General features: G+C 37.5%; 1 protein-coding gene across 1 annotated transcript in view; it reads left to right on the top strand.

Moving 5' to 3' along the window:
* Positions 1–15,441, top strand: part of ANOS1 (anosmin 1) — a 162,470-nt gene that overhangs the window by 97,116 nt on the left and 49,913 nt on the right. The window contains exons 5-6 of the mRNA XM_056558868.1: positions 5,553–5,737; positions 12,820–12,949. Of these exons, the coding sequence (XP_056414843.1) occupies positions 5,553–5,737; positions 12,820–12,949 (315 nt within the window). The remainder of the gene's footprint in view (positions 1–5,552; positions 5,738–12,819; positions 12,950–15,441) is intronic.

The raw sequence follows: 15,441 nt of genomic DNA, 5'->3' as shown, positions 1-15,441 counted from the left end.
CGACGAGGTTGAGAAACGAAGACAACTAAAATAATGCCCTAAACAACTAAACTAAATGAACAGAACCATGTTTTTTTTTTGTGGTTGGTCTAGAATAGTGTTCTGTGGAAAACTGTGTCAAGGTTGACAGTTCATTATGGGACCACTGTACTTCCCTCCCAGCAAAAGTTCAGTGAATAGACATAAGTTCATTGTTTGACCACTCACGGCAGGAGCTCAGCATTCACTGAAAAGCTCCTTAAAAGCAGATGCTTTCTACCTGGAGAATAAGAGGCTAATTGTATTCCCTTTATTACCCTTTCATTATCTAAGGAAAGTGACACTAAAGAGCCGTCGGACATTAGAAAAGATACATTATTAAAGTCAAGCATGTCCAATTCTGCAAATGTAGGTTTCCTCTCAGTGAGTGAAGAGTAGTCATTATTCAGAATGGGGCATGTTGTTCAGGCCAGCAGAGCCATGTGCACCTCACACCCTTTCATTACATGATGAATTAAAGGAAATACTTAGCTTAATAGGGCTAATGATATCTCCCACATCTGGCATTGTATATTGCTCTAATACAAACATGCTGACACGTACCATTATTGATGAATTCAGAGCAACTAAAAGAAACATTCCGAAGCAGAATCCATTCATTTCTCCAGAAGACAATTAAAATTGGATTTCTAATAACAATTGAGCTTTCTTAAAATAGATTGCTTAGAATTATCCTGGATTTCCCATATGGGTTTATACAAGGCATTAGGGCAACCCCAAAGAACCATAGCCAGAGGATCTACATGGACTCTTAAATGTCTATCTATATACATTAGACCTGGCTGAACCTGCTTATTACAGCTGACAGCCTTATGTGTATATGGATATCACCACGGACCACCATGATAGAATTGGTTGAAATCATGAACTGAATTTGCCTGATAACTCTCATATATGGCTATAAAATTATTAATTCCCAAGGCCACTGATCACTCTTAATCTGCCCCTAATCTGGGGCAAAATATACATTTTTGCCCTACATAACTGATATTTGTTGGATTTTCTTTTATAGCTTTGAACATAAGGGGTGAACACATAAGTCTGTTTCTAATCTTACATCTTTTTTTGCTGTGTCTTCCATTGACTGATATTTTAGCTCATCTTCATTAAAGTAAATTGGAATGGATTGTAATACTAGACATAGCCTATGGGCATGATAAATGTAATGCTGTTTCTAGAGGAAAAACAAACCTCTCTATCTCTTATCCTGGACTACCCCTTTAAATTTAGAAAGCAAAAAAACTAACAAAAAAAAATCCACATATTTTGTTATATTGATAATTTGATTTAGAACAATTGTTTTTTTTCTCCTTTTGCCCGAGCTACTGTTCTCATCTGTTAATATGAAGGGACAAAAACATTAAATCCCAGCAATTATAAGATTAGACATAACAAATAGATTGTCTGACATGAGCCACCTGGTTAGGTCTTCTGCTCTCTGCAGTCATTCTGGATGTGTCTTTGCCTGGTTATCTGTATAGTCTCTTATTTGTTATGCACACTTCATTTTACGTTCTGGTTTATTCATGAGGTGACATTGATGATAAATGTAACAACTGTGTATAATTATCAGTATTTTCACCTAACATATCCATTTAGGCAGATTTGAAAAGATTTCAAGTAAAGTAAAATCTGCATTAAAAAGTTTGATAACTTTTTATATTGTTTCCTTTATTTACTTATCTTTTAATGATTTTAGTTTTGTTATTGTCCTCTCAATTCTTTAATTAAGCTGCTCCCTTCATAGATTTTGTCGGCAGTTTCTCTGAATCTTGGAAAACAGTTGCATAACTTTATCAGTCATCCCAAAGTTAAAACCTATCATCTCGACCGATGGGCACCCCAACAATTTTGTGAACAGAAGTCCCAAGTGCACCTGTATAAATGAAGTGACAGTTGAGGACGAAAGAGAAAATTATATAGAAACATAAAAAACATTGCATGTCTATACTTTAAAGGGGAACTGACAGCAGCACCATCCACACTACCCTGCTGGTACTGCCTTTTAATGCAGGTAAGGCTGATCAAATGGTATTTATGTTATCTTCCTAGGTGTCCCCATTCCTAATATATTGCTAAGACTCATAATATGTCAATTAGGCTCTTGGTGCACTCAGGGCGTTCCCTAAAACTTCCTGACTGGTCCCTGATTTACACCTCCTGGGGTGCTACATGTTGAGATGAACAGGTCTCCAGCATGTCCGGCCCTGACTATAACTGCGCATGCATGGGATCTCAACACCTTGCTGCTAAGTGCAGAAGTGGGAGATTATGAATATTAGGAGGGTAAATCGGGGACCGGCTGGAAGGAAGAACCAGTGTACCTCGGGCTAGGGAATGCCCAAGTGCACAAAAAGCCTAACTTACATATTAGGATTTTTAGCAATATATGGGGAATGGCAGCACCTAGGTAGATAAGGTAAACACCATTTTGATCGGCGTCACCTGCACAGTACCAGCAGATTAGTGTGGGCTCTTGGGATGTCAGTTTCCCTTTAAAGGTCATTGAGGTCATATGTTGCATAATTTTGTGGTATTGGTGTTTAGCACTGTGGAAAAATGTTCTGGCAGAAGACACTCTTAGTGACAGTCTAAGGACTAGTGAACATTGTATTTGGACGTAAAGGAAATTGTCCATTTAATCTCTTCATTTCCTTCCTTTTATAGCCTGAACTGATTGTAGGTTCCTGTTTCACAAGAAGCATCATAAACAGAGGTTACAATTAACTGGAAAATTGTATTTTGTCCTTTGTTACATAATAAGCGCTTCAGACAGCAAGACAGCCAGCATTCATGGAGGTCTAAAACCCATCAATTTATGTTTTTATCCCCAAGACTGCACAAGATTCTTTTCTACTGCATGGGATTGAATAAGATGGCTTAATAATATTGGCCCACAAATAATAAGATGGCTAAATCTTATTGGCCCACAAATAATAAGATGGCTAAATCATATTGGCCCACAAATAATAAGGTGGCTAAATAATCTTAGCTGACCAATAATAGCTATTTTCCCTTGTCATGTTCATCTGATTCTCAATATTTGTTTGGATGCAATTAACAAATAGTGAGTTTGTTGAGAGATTTCTTATAATAAGTAGCTGAGACTGTGTCCTTAATGCACTGGAGTCCTGGGTGTGAATATGAGCTAGGGAAAAATGTGCGCACAGATTGTATGTTCTTCCCATGGGTTTCTTCTAAGTATTTCTTTTTCCTTTGACACTCAAAACACATATTGAGTGATAGGATAATTGACTTCCTATGAAACTGGCTTCCTATTGTATTGAGTTTGTGTATCTGAGATGAGCAGAGTAGATTATGAGATGCACTGGTCAGAAGATGTGGGCGAATGTATTCTCTGGTTATGTTATGTAAACAATAGAAATAGTCAAATTAAAATATAAATAAATAATTGTTACTTAATGTGAAGATGGCCCCAACAATCTCCTGTATGGGGCCTAGTCTACTTACCTGTCCTCACCCCCTCCCATAGGCTTGCATTCAGGGGGTGGGGCGTGATGTCACACGGGGGCGGGGCCGTGATGTCACATTGCTCCAGCCCCTGTGATCGCGAGTAATCAAACCCGGAGCACACGTGCTCCGGGGACTGATTCTAACGGGGTGCTGCGTGCAAGATCCCCTTTGGATAGGGGATAAGATGTCTTAGCGCCGGAGTACCCCTTTAATGATTTGCAAAATCAATCATTTACAATGTTAAAAATTACAATGCATTAAATATATATAGTCCCGATTTCTATTTCTTTCCTCATCCAACCCTACTTGCACTGCCCCCCCCCAAAAAAGGGAATTTTTTCATTACAAAAAAAAAGGAGATAGAGAGAGTAACAATGATTAATTTACATCGGCTTTAGGTGTTCTTTGGCGGCATGTACTGAGGAACACATTGAAATGCACTTGTACTTGCTCACCTCTGTAATTTTGAAATACATATGCTGACAATTACATCCGACAGAGAGGTTGAGTTATTTCCAATCGACTGAGTCCAATAGATGGTAATGTAAACCAGATGGGCATTCTGCATGCAAATTGCAGACTCATTTCACATTACAATTAAGGATGAGGTTTAAAGCTTACAAATGCAACCTGACAGAGTTCATAATGCTCATCAGGGAAACTAGGACTAACAATTGTTGGCTGGCAAGTAACATGTACATTTCAATGTTTATTCAATTATATGTATATCTTAAAACAGAAGGCTTCAGTATGTGGTATACCTCAGTTATATGTAGAAGCCCCTACATAGCTTGTTATAAACTATAGAGGAGCTTCTTAAACAAGTTACTGTTGGGTATGAATGTTAAAGGGGTTATCCAGGAAAAAAAAAAAATTTATATATCAACTGGCTCCAGAAAGTTAAACAGATTTGTAAATTACTTATATTAAAAAATCTTAATTCTTTCAGTACTTATGAGCTTCTGAAGTTAAGGTTGTTCTTTTCTGTCTAAGTGCTCTCTGATGACACGTGTCTCCGGAAACGCTCAGTTTAGAAGCAAATCCCCATAGCAAGCCTCTTCTAAACTGGACGTTTCCCGAGACACATGTCATCAGAGAGGATATAGACAGAAAAGAACAACCTTAACTTCAGAAGCTCATAAGCACTGAAAGGATTAAGATTTTTTAATAGAAGTAATTTACAAATCTGTTTAACTTTCTGGAGCCAGTTGATATATAAAAAAAAGTTTTTTTCCTGGAACACCTCTTTAAGACTATCAGGAAAATTGTCTTGCATGAGTTGAATTGATGGCAACTGCAATTTAATTTTTTCGTATTAGATTAGAAAAAAAAGATTTTTTTTTGTAAATTTTTTGTCCAAAAACAGCTTCACTCTTTTCCATGGGACATGTCTGTTATTGCAGGTCACCTCCTTCCACATGAATCATTTTGAGCTGTAACACCAGATACCACTTACATATAAGAATGGTGCTGTTTCTGGACAAAAATAAATACATTAATAAAAAATACTCATCTATGTACGAAATAAATAAAATAAACCACTGACAAAAGACCACACCACAAAATAGGTTCTTTATTTCACACCAATATACAATAAAATCTGTAAAATCACTAGGGGTTTAGAAAGAAAAGGTGGGGGTACTGGGGAAGGGTAATACTCAAGGGCACAATGTATGTATTCCCAGATGCATGTACAAAAACCACACTTAGTAAAAAAGTAATGCAGTAATTATGGGGTAAACATGTAGACTGTAGTATCTCATCAAAAAATAGCAGCACAGTTTAAATATAGAGACTGAACAACTTATACCTTAGCATTGATAAAGAGAAAGTGACTTGTGTATCAAATGTTATAAGAAATGACAAAAGAAAACATACATTCAAGGTACACGCAGGGTACACGAAAAATACCCAAGAGTCCCTCACCCCAGTTACCTACCACATCTCCAACGTTTAACCACCAGGCTTTGTACAGACTTTGTAATAACATTATAATATTTCAGTAGTAAATAACATTTGCTTTCTACTGTATGTTGCAGGTGTTCCACTAAAGCCAAGGAAGGAATTAAGCTTCAGTGAACTTCAACACGGGAATCTTGAAATTAGGTGGTCTTCAAAATTCAACATTTCTGTTGAGCCAGTGATCTACGTGGTTCAGAGAAGATGGAATTATGGGATACACCCAAGTGAGGATGATGCTACACCCTGGCAAACAATTTCACAGGTTTGTGTGAGAGGCTAAAATATAGACATAAATATGAGTTGATAAGATGACATTTGTTTAAAGGTGTAATCCGGCCTTAAAGGGGTACTCCCATGGAAAACGTTTTATAATTTTTTTTTTTTTAATCAACTGGTGCCAGAAAGTTAAACAGATTTGTAAATTACTTCTATTAAAAAAATCTTAATCCTTAATCCAGTACATTTTAGGGGCTATGGGGGAGATTTATCAAAACCTGTCCAGAGGAAGAGTTTCTCTCTCTTTTTTTTTTTATTTATTATTTTTATTTTTCAAAAAAGAACATTCTTAAATACCACATATACATACACAACAAAAAATACACAAATCATAAACATGGCTAAATTGAGAGCTAGCCAGTGATTGCAAAAGGAGAAAAAAAAAGAGGAAAAGTTTCTCAGTTGCTCATAGCAACCAATCAGATCGCTTCTTTCATTTTGCAGAGGCCTTGTTAAAAATGAAAGAAGCGATCTGATTGATTGCTATGGGCAACTGGGCAACTTTTCCTCTGCACAGACTTTGATAAATCCCCCTCTATATACTACAGAAGAAATGCTTTTCTTTTTGGATTTCTCTGATGTCACACCCACAGTGCTCTCTGCTGACCTCTGCTGTCCATTTTTGGAACTGTCCAGAGCAGGAGAAAATCCCCATAGTAAACATATGCTGCTCTGGACAGTTCCTAAAATGGATATCAGAGGTCAGCAGAAAGAACTTTGGTCGTGACAGAAGAGAAATCCAAAAAGAAAAGGATTTCCTCTGTAGTATATAGCCCATAAAATGTATTGGAAGGATTAAGATTTTTTAATAGAAGTAATTTACAAATCTGTTTAACTTTCTGGCACCAGTTGATTTAAAAAAAAATAAGTTTTCCACGGGAGTACCCCTTTAAGACATCTTTCCCCTATCCAAAGAACATGGGACCCCCCCGCAAGTATCACAAGGTCCGGAGTATCGTGACGTCATGCCCTGCCCCCTCAATGCAAGTCTATGGGAGGGGGTGTGACGGCCGTTTAATGCTTTATTTTTATGTATAAACTCCTTTGGCAGTTGACTATGGCCAACATCATTCAGTGTGAGGAGAACTTCTGAAGAAAACACATGTATTAGAATAAATTTGTAATAAAGTGTATATTTCCTTGTTGTGTACAATGTATATAACGTTCATCTTTTATGGGTATGTTCCTTATTTTAAGAGCATATTCCCAGTGAATAAATGACAAGGAAATCCCAAGGCTTGATTTCCTTGCAGGTTGTATGTAAATTTGGAGGCAGACGCTTCATGGGAATTCATGTGGAATCTGCTTGATATTACTTAGTGTGAGCATACCCTTAAAGGGGTACTCCTGCCCTGAGACATCTTATCCCCTATCCAAAGGATAGGGGATAAGATGTCTCACTGCGGGGGTCCCACCGCTGGGAACCCCCGCAATCTTGTATTTGCCACCCACCTGTTTGAGCTCCACGCCGCGGTGCCAGCTCACAAACAGCCGGGTGGCGACCACGGGGTCGGAGTATCGTGACATCACGACTCCGCCCCCGTGTGACGTCACCCCCTGCACCCGATATGCAAGTCTATGGGAGGGGGCGTGGTCGTCACCCGGCTGTTTGTGAGCTGAAACCGCGGCGTGCAGCTCAAATAGGTGGGTGGCAAATACAAGATTGCGGGGGTCCCCAGAGGATGTCTCAGGTGGATGTCTCAGGGGCTGGATGTCTCAGGGGCCGGATGTTTCAGGACCGGAGTACCCTTTAAGGTTCACATCTTCTAGCAGGTAGACTCAAAAAGGATTACTATAGTAGGTAATCGAGGAAGCAGCAGGTGTGGCTTAGATATGCAATTGAATATAAATACATTTTCAAGCACCTTGCTCCATCTGTGGCATGTAGGAGGGGTTTCAGTTGTTTAAAAGCCAGATCAAAAGCTATTTTTTTAGCCACATAAAACCTCAGAAATCGGATCAAGCCAGTACAGTATGATTTTGGGAATACTCTTGTTGGTCAACGTGCCATTTATTGCTACTTCGAAAGCTCAGAGGGATAGAAACCTTGAACTTGGCATTGCAATGATTTGGTATGGTCGTTTCTCCGGAGTGTCTAATAAGCCATTTCTCTATACAAAAACGCCAGGCCACATGTTTCTCATGCTACTGCCTGCATGGCCTATATGTTCCACCGAGGCCTGCCATACCATTATATATAGCCATATATAAAATATTTTTCACCTTTGTGAACATAGCCTTACTCAGGAATATATGGTATATCATTCCTGCATTACTCATTATATAAGTGAACAAAAATGTTATGTATGCAGTATATTATATTTTTTATTAAATACCAAATATCACATCTGGCTTAATACTGCATAAAAAACAGTTTTCCATTCCAAAGAGAAAACTGCCTTTTTTCGTTACTGATATTTAAAAATAATGCCAAAATAAACATAGAAAGGACTGTAGTATTATGTGGTTAAACGCTAGTCTATGAAGTGGGAATTGTTGGCCAAGAATCAATATTAACTTTGTGTGGCCTTGCAAGAATCTCCAACTGCCTCCATTACAGTACATTAGACTTTGGGCATTGAGGTCGTATGTATTCACAATATCTGCTGACAGGTCAAAATACTAGAATTAATTAAGTTTAAGCCTGAAATCCCTACAATCAATAATATAAAAATAGAGATCCCACATGTTTGCCATCTGAAACCTCAGGAAGTGGACACAGAATCATAACGTTTACTGCAAATTCTGTAGGGGATATGAATTAGAATAATGATAGAAATAAATATCATATTTTTAATAAAGCGGTTGTCTGGAGATAAAAAAAACAACTAAAAAAATTATATATGGCCAGGTGCGCTACAAAAAGAAAAAAAGGTGATGCCTCTGTTGAGCTGTTATTCTGACAGCTCCTGTTCCCGCACATCAGTGCAACTTCCTTGTTACTGCTCAGACAACCACTGGCTGTGGTGGAATACCATTGCATCCAATAATTTTCTCAGCAGGATTGTCTGGTGTGGACATCAGACAACATCACAAGGTTTGCCTATTTGGGGACTTTCTGCCATTTTTCAGCCCTATCGGGTGTGAGGGGGTCTGTCAGTAGACAGCCGTTTTCAGGTATCTCAGGAGAAGTTAAAGGGGTATTCCAGCAGCTGGCTACATAAACTTAAACATATTTGTAAATTACTTCTATAAAAAAATCTTAATCCTTCTAATAATTATCAGCTGCTGAAGTTGAGTTGTTCTTTTCTGTCTGGCAACAGTTCTCTCTGCTGACATCTCTGTCTGTCTCGGGAATATATATATTAAGAAAAAATGCAACAGCACTCAAAGCAAAAGTGTGTTCAAAATTGTAGGTGCAGGCTACTGAAAAAGAACCAAGTCCACCAATTCCTCCAAATCAATAAAAATAAAAGCCAGTGCAGCACTCCATAGAATGAAAAAGTGAAAAATATATTCCATCAAAAAAAATGTGAAAAGAGCAGCGACGTTTCAATCCTCTCCAAGATCTTTCTCAAGCTTGAGAAAGATCCTGGAGAGGATCGAAACGTCGCTGCTCTTTTCACATTTTTTTTTGATGGAAGACATTTTTCACTTTTTCATTCTATGGAGTGCTGCTCTGGCATATATATATATATATATATATATATATATATATATAATTTTTTCTGGGATAACCCCTTTAAGCTTAGTTAAAGTCAGGGCTCTGGCAGGGCCACTTATGGACATTCACAGAGTTGTCCATAACCCACTTGTATGTGTCTTGGCTTGGTTCTAAGTGTCATTGGGCCTCATTTACTAAGCTGAAACCGACCGGTTTTTGTCTGGTTATTTTGGCGCAGTGTCTGAGATGTCTGCGCCAGTCTGCTCCAGTTTGCGACAGTGTGCGCCTGAAAAATCTAACAAACCCGACATTGCTCTGTGAAAAGCCAAAAAGGAACGTGGTCTGTCACAAAGGGGGCGTGATCGACCCAAAAAGGGGCGTGTTTTCACAACCCCACCGATTCACTATTGAATTCACAGAAAATCCTGTGGGTATATGGCTGGAAATATCGACCTAGAAAAAGCTGGTCAGAAAATGTTCCCAACTTTTCCCAATAGTAAATAGAGAGGAATCCTGCAAGTCTGAAACAACTTTTCCCACTAGTAAAAACCTGAAACTCTTAGTAAATGAGACCCACTGTCTTGTTAGAAGGTAAACTGTATGCTCAGTGTAGAGCCCAGATCACTCTAGATTAGATTTTCATAAATCTCTTTGGTCAGGGTTGAGAGAAAGTTGAATAGAGCTGTCCTAGTTGCTGTAAAAACACCCCTACAGCATGATGCTGCCACCACTATTCTTTATTATAGGGATAGTGTTGGGCAGATGATAAGCAGTGTCTGGTTTCCTCTAGATTTAAAACTTAAAATTGAGACCAAAAATTTAAAATATTTGTTTATTCAGACCAGAGAATCTTGTAACTTACAGGTGCTTTTTTGCAAACTCTATAATGTGTCTTTTACAGACTTATTTCTGGCCACTCTGTCATAAACCCCAGATTGGTGAAGGCGGCAGTGGTTGACCTTTTGAAGTTTCTTCCATCTGCACACAGGATCTCTGAAGCTCAGCTTTGACCATTGGGTCAAGACCTATCTACCCCTGATTACATAGTTTGGTTGGGCACCCAGCTTTAGAAGTTGCAGCCAAAGTATGGTAAAAATACAGTAAAAACGTAATGTATGAACATAGCCTGAAGACTTCAAATCTTCATTAAACATATCAAGTGTAATATAGGTCAAATCAATTTTTCCCTTAGTCAATATTTCTCTCAAAAACACTTTAAATTAGAAAATGAATCAAAACTGTATATAATGTGAAAAGCTAAAGGATTCATGGGAAATGTAGACAGCATTACAAAATAATTTCAGTGATGAAATAGGGATCAACATGGCTGAAAACCCAAGTGTGCCACATCAGCTAAAACAGGTAGGCACAAGGCAAATAAAAGAGCCTGTATATTATTCTCTAATAATAACCTATGCTCCAGCATATAAACAAAAAATATAGATATATAGCAGTGCTTCCAGGTGGCTCAGTTAGCTTAGGGCACAGGCTAAGAATACGCTTAGAAATATACATCATTGGGCACAATATCGTAGTTAGGGCTATATCTCTCAGTTCAGCATTCTGTATACATTTTGGAACACACTTTGTCTACATTCCATTGAATATACATTTAGACTAAGCAGAAATTGATACTAAAACTAAAAATGCGCGTTTGTGATTAAATGCATATTTGCTGATCCCATTGACGTGACTGTGCATGGTGTATGCCAAATGGATATGTAATGGTATTATCTCCATTTTGGTTTGTGAGCCCCTCTTCCATTCTGTACACCCCATGATTTAATGGGTGAGCCCTAAATATAGAAGAAATAATAAAGCTACAAAACGCAATACCACATATCGGTAATGCAATCATAATCACACGTAAATCCTGGTTAACATTTGCAAAATATTTCACTTGACATTTTTTATCCTGTAATTTTTGCTAATTCGTGGAATGGGGTGACATTTAGCAGATATTTGGCAGTAATAGCTGGTAAAAGCTATGTTCTTCTCTGTAATGAGCGAATGCTCTATTTAAAAGTATTTTTCATGTAAAAGAGTTCATTCCAGAACTTTTCCTCATGTATTGCATTAGTATTTTTTTTTTCATATATATTTTTTTTTTTACTAGAACCCGGTAGTTTTGTCCAATATTGCTAAGTTGGACATACTTTATATTTTGCAATAGATACCTACAATCCCATTTTAGTAATAGATGAAGATATAAATATGAATTCTAACAAATGACAGGACCTAGATAGCAAAATCCATTGCTATTCTGAATAATCTATATAAACGACAACATGAAATGTTCTTCAATATAAGGTACAATGTAAAAGCTCTTTTACATACAAATATTGTTTCAAAAACCTGATTTTGGGCCATGTAGAAGGCCACAGTGATCAACTGAGTGGCCCTTCACTTTTGTCTGTTTCCCTGTGTAAATTGCCCTATCAGTGAGCACCCATCAATTTGTGTATAGTCAATAGGGGCTTGTATTGGACGATTATAAGAGCATTATAGTTATATTAAGTGCTGCAATTATTTATACACCTGTGCCTTGATGCCTAAAAGACTCTGCCAGAAAATAAGAAACAACTTCTGGTTAGTAAATATAAAACCTAAAAATTAGGAGAAAAAATGCATCAAAATACTCTATCTAAGGCCGAGTGACACCCAGACCCCCTCCCAGCTATGTCCCTGGAATAAGGATATGTTTCTTTTATCTAGTTTCCTTATTTAGTTTAAATAACCTGAGCTTAACTGTCAGACATGGTATTGATTTTAGGAGACACTTGGGAAACATTTTTTTTCAAGGATATAAACATGTGTAGAGATAAGATACATCAAGAAAATAGAAGGGGCAATGAGAAGGCCACACAGGATTTCAATGTGTTTGACCTGTGTGGAGGTTACCTAGTCACATACATTGTCTAAGACATACATTAAACTAATGGGGTCATTGAATGGTCGTTTTATAAATCCATTGATTCTTAGTCAGCTCCTTACTCGATGGCCAACTCAAACACATTTGCAGAAGGAACACTTGGATGGCGAGGCTAAAATAATAAATGTAAACCGTTCCAATAACACTGCTTTGTGCTATATGTTGTAAATGATCAATTATAAAGTAAGGGAACGAGATCAGTGAGCTTGAGCTTACTTGTGCCTGATTTTACAGGTTATAAATTTCAATGCTTTTGTGGAGTTACTTTAAGTTGGTTTGTATTGACGTTGGCCAAAGCTATACTGAGATTTAAAAGTTCATCCTCAATTGACTGTTCAATGAATACAAATTACACATTATACACAGTATTTTTTTTCCCACACATAATATACAATATTTGTTTTGATGTTTAGAAAAGACAATTGTAAACATAAAACATGTATTTCATTATTTCCTAACCACTTTTTATTGTGTATGTAACAAGCATATTGCTTCTATTAAAATCTAATCACTATGGGATTTTCTTCATCAGAGCACAGATGAAAGGGTCCAGCTCTCTGATGTCAGACCGAGCAGGTGGTACCAGTTCAGAGTGGCCGCTGTTAATGTGCATGGTACAAGAGGCTTTACAGCACCCAGCAAACACTTCCGTTCATCTAAAGGTTAGTAGAGCTCAAGTCTCAACATTTTGCAGGTTTATTCAATTTTTTTAATGTATTTTTCTCCCTCTCCTTTCCTCCCGCCATAATAGTATCAAGCACAGTGCCCCACACAATGCCAGCTGCACTGACCATTAAAGTGTCCCTCTCATTAAAAAATAATTGTCAGAGAGAGAGATGTCAAAACTTTTGATTAGTCAGGGTCTTGAGAATCCCATCGATCATTAGAATGAGCGGGGATGGGGGGAGCATTTGATTATGTGTTTTACTCCCTAACTCGTCCAGCTTCACAGCTTCACTGGACGGTTCCATAGACTTGGGGCCACCTAGTAAAGCAGGATGGAGATCGCCATGAGCCAAGAAGCATAACCTTGTGCTTCTCCCTCCTTATTCTAATGATTGGTGAGGGTCTCCGGACTCCACCCAATCAAAACGTTTGACATGTAGCCAAAAGTTATTTGTAAATTAGTTTGTAGCCACTTTGCTCCCTAACAATATGCTGTCGGTCCTGCCATAGCTCCTGAAATATGCTAGCCACTGCCTTAAATGTGCTAGTCACTGCACACAGTTTGACTTGTTCACGTAAAAAAAAAAAAAAAGACATCCAGTGTTGTCAATGAAGAAAGAGGTTTGAGATTTTTCTGTTTTTATCTTAGTCAATTTAAATTACTTTATTTTATTTTGGCTTTTGTAGAACTATCTGGTGCTACCTGGAAAGCTGTCCACAAGCAGGCTTGTAGTATAGGGTTCACTTTGCAGCACATTTACCCAATAAAAGAAGACGGTTATACTGCAAGACAGTTCAACAGGGTCAGATATACTCAACACTTGTTCACATGTAGGAATATTTGTTTTTACTGCTGCTGTCATGTTCAAATACTGTATACATTGGGGAGATATTCAAAATCCTTTGCATCAAAAATGCTGCGTTTTACACCAAAATTTTGACGCAAAAAGGATATTGACAGCCAGTTTTGCAAAAGTGGGCGTGGTGATGTAAATGTCATGTTTTTTTTTATTATATATTGAAAGGGTGAGAGTCCATTTGATATTAAAAATACCAGATTTTTTTTTTTTTATTATCATTTTTTTTTTTGGTGGGGGAGGTGTTATTTAATCAATTATTGAAATATAAATATTAAAGGGGTATTCCAGGCCAAAACGTTTTTTTATATATCAACTGGCTCCGGAAAGTTAAACAGATTTGTAAATTACTTCTATTAAAAAATCTTAATCCTTCCAATAGTTATTAGCTTCTGAAGTTGAGTTGTTGTTTTCTGTCTAACTGCTCTCTGATGACTCACGTCCCGGGAGCTGTGCAGTTCCTATGGGGATATTCTGCCATCATGCACAGCTCCCGGGACGTGACATCATCATTGAGCAGTTAGACAGAAAACTTCAGAAGCTAATAACTATTGGAAGGATTAAGATTTTTTAATAGAAGTAATTTACAAATCTGTTTAACTTTCCGGAGCCAGTTGATATATATATATTTGGCAAGTGGTGTGAAAATGAACTCTCACTTATTTCCAAAGTAGCACAAGGGACCTTACAAAATGTGAGGAGAAAAAAAAAGTGTGATTGATATTGTTATAACAGAAATTACAGTAGTTTTTGAACATGTCTCCTGTTTTGTTATAAAAATGACTGCAGATCCATAATGACTTGGGTGACTTGTAAGAATCCTTATTTCCTAACCTGTTTAGTTATTATCTCTCTCATTTCTTGAGTAAACTGTTACTATTCATTAAAAGCTTTTCCCCTGAATATGACGCATTATAGCGAAGTATTGCCAGAATCATGGATTGTGGTTCCAAACACTGGTTATATGTGCTCTATATTTATACAAGTGCCCATCTGTTACATTCCTAACATCCTACATGTCTCCATTCATCCCAGATGTAGAAAATACATTTCCTTGTACAAGAGCAATGTACTAGAACAACTAACCATTTCCTTCATCATTTACCCATCAGGATGGCTGTAAGGTTATAGAACATGAATGTGTGATTGGCACCGAAATCTGAACCTCCTCCTTTTCACATGATTGATAAAAATTGCAAATAAGCAATGATTTTTATATGGGCAAAAAGGGAAACAAAATATTAAATGCAGAGACACAATATATGATATACGGAGTGAGGAAGGAAAAAATAAAAAGCGCACTTACCAGTACTTCAGACAGTCAAAAGGTCTTTTTAAAGCTTTTGCTGGTCGGATAGATACAAGGATGGGAGATGTTTACGTGAGGACAGTTTTACACCCATTGAAGGTCAGGTGCTTTTTACCTCTCTCCTTTTATGCAATCTATTCAGTTTTTGCTCTCTTTTTCTTTTGTTACTCACCAAAATGTTGATTGTCCAGCACAGGTGAGCTGATGTCATTAAATGCATTGATATCCCAGCAGTGCTTGGGCCCTTAGTTCAGTTTCAGAAAGCAGCTTGAATAGGTGCAAATCTGCCCTTATGTTAAAGGGGTACTCCGGTGAAAACCTT

Source organism: Hyla sarda, chromosome 2 (genome assembly GCF_029499605.1).
Source record: "Hyla sarda isolate aHylSar1 chromosome 2, aHylSar1.hap1, whole genome shotgun sequence".
Classification (NCBI taxonomy): Eukaryota; Metazoa; Chordata; class Amphibia; order Anura; family Hylidae; genus Hyla; species Hyla sarda.
This window is presented reverse-complemented; position numbering and strand designations above follow the sequence as displayed.